Source organism: Frankliniella occidentalis, unplaced genomic scaffold, assembly GCF_000697945.3.
Source record: "Frankliniella occidentalis isolate FOCC.00 unplaced genomic scaffold, Focc_3.1 Scaffold558, whole genome shotgun sequence".
Taxonomy (NCBI): domain Eukaryota; kingdom Metazoa; phylum Arthropoda; class Insecta; order Thysanoptera; family Thripidae; genus Frankliniella; species Frankliniella occidentalis.
In genome coordinates this window covers 31165-32266 of record NW_026267674.1, presented here as the reverse complement: position 1 = coordinate 32266, position 1102 = coordinate 31165, and the positions used below count along the sequence as shown (strand labels likewise).

The window sequence follows — 1102 nt, the reverse complement described above, 5'->3', positions numbered from 1 at the left end:
ATGGATGTACATTGGACCGATTCAGGGTCTCCCAAATCCATCCAATTTGAGACGAATTGGACGGTACCTGGATGGTCTCGCCTCCAGACCTTGTCCAGGGAGTTCCATCAGGGGAGTCATGAAGAAAGAATGACTATTGTTTTGTTTTTGAAAATATTTTGAAATTGTGTGGAGTTGACAATAAACAAAATAATCTTAAGAAACCTTAAGAATGTAATTTAAAAGTTTTATGATTTCAACTTACCTCCTGGTTGTGCTGAGGTGGATCCGAATTGGAAAGCTGGGGCAGCACTGGAACTGGGAGGTTGCCCAAATTGAAACATAGTGTTTTGCTGCTGTTGGTCATTATTGCCAAAACTGAATGCTGGAGTTGTAGATGTACTACCGGCCCCAAAATTGAAGGATGGGGCTGGTGGCTTATCATTTGTTGAAGCACCAAACGTGAATGCACTTGAGATTGCGGGGGTTGGCGCTGCAGTGGAACTGGCACCGAATGTAGACTCTGCTGATACTGAGGCACCAAAGGAAGGGGGAGCAGCAGTTCCAAAAGTTGAAGTGGCAGGAGGTACTGAGTTGCTACTAAATGAGGACATGAGACCAAATGCTGGAGGGTTGTTTGATGCAGTCTGACCTCCGAAAAGATTGGTAGAAACATTTGTTTGCTGGAGAGATCCAAATGGCAGCCCACTGGATGAATTTGAAGAAGTAAATGGAGAAGGCTTGAATGATGGTACAGCAGCTTGCAGAGAGAAGCCAGTAGTAGTTGAGCCGCCAAAAGCTGGTGGTTGAGACGCCCCTTCTCCAAAGACTGAAGCTGTTGCTGTTACTGAGCCAAAAGGTACTGCTGCAGATGGTGGACTCGACAAAGAGCTCCCAAAAGAAAAGCCCCCTGAACTTTGGGTTTGCTGCTGGGTTTGAAGCTGCTGATTTGATGGCTGTTGATTCTGCTGTCGTTGCTGTTGCTGTTGCTGGGGTTGTTGTTGCTGGGGTTGCTGTTGCTGGGGTTGTTGTTGATGATTCTGCTTGGGGGCTCCAAAAGAGGTGACAGCTGATGTAGTAGTTGGGATGGATCCAAAGCCATTAAACAATCCCTGTAAAATTT

General features: G+C 46.1%; 2 protein-coding genes across 4 annotated transcripts in view; one reads left to right on the top strand and one right to left on the bottom strand.

Annotated features, from left to right (window-relative positions):
* LOC113211941 (uncharacterized) overlaps window positions 1-1102 on the top strand; it is a 63022-nt gene that overhangs the window by 56689 nt on the left and 5231 nt on the right. The window lies entirely within an intron of this gene.
* Window positions 196-1102, bottom strand: part of LOC113211949 (nuclear pore complex protein DDB_G0274915) — a 17749-nt gene continuing 16842 nt past the window's right edge. The window contains exon 11 of the mRNA XM_052275264.1: window positions 196-1091. Coding sequence (XP_052131224.1) covers window positions 228-1091 — 864 coding nt within the window. The 3' untranslated portion in view covers window positions 196-227. The remainder of the gene's footprint in view (window positions 1092-1102) is intronic.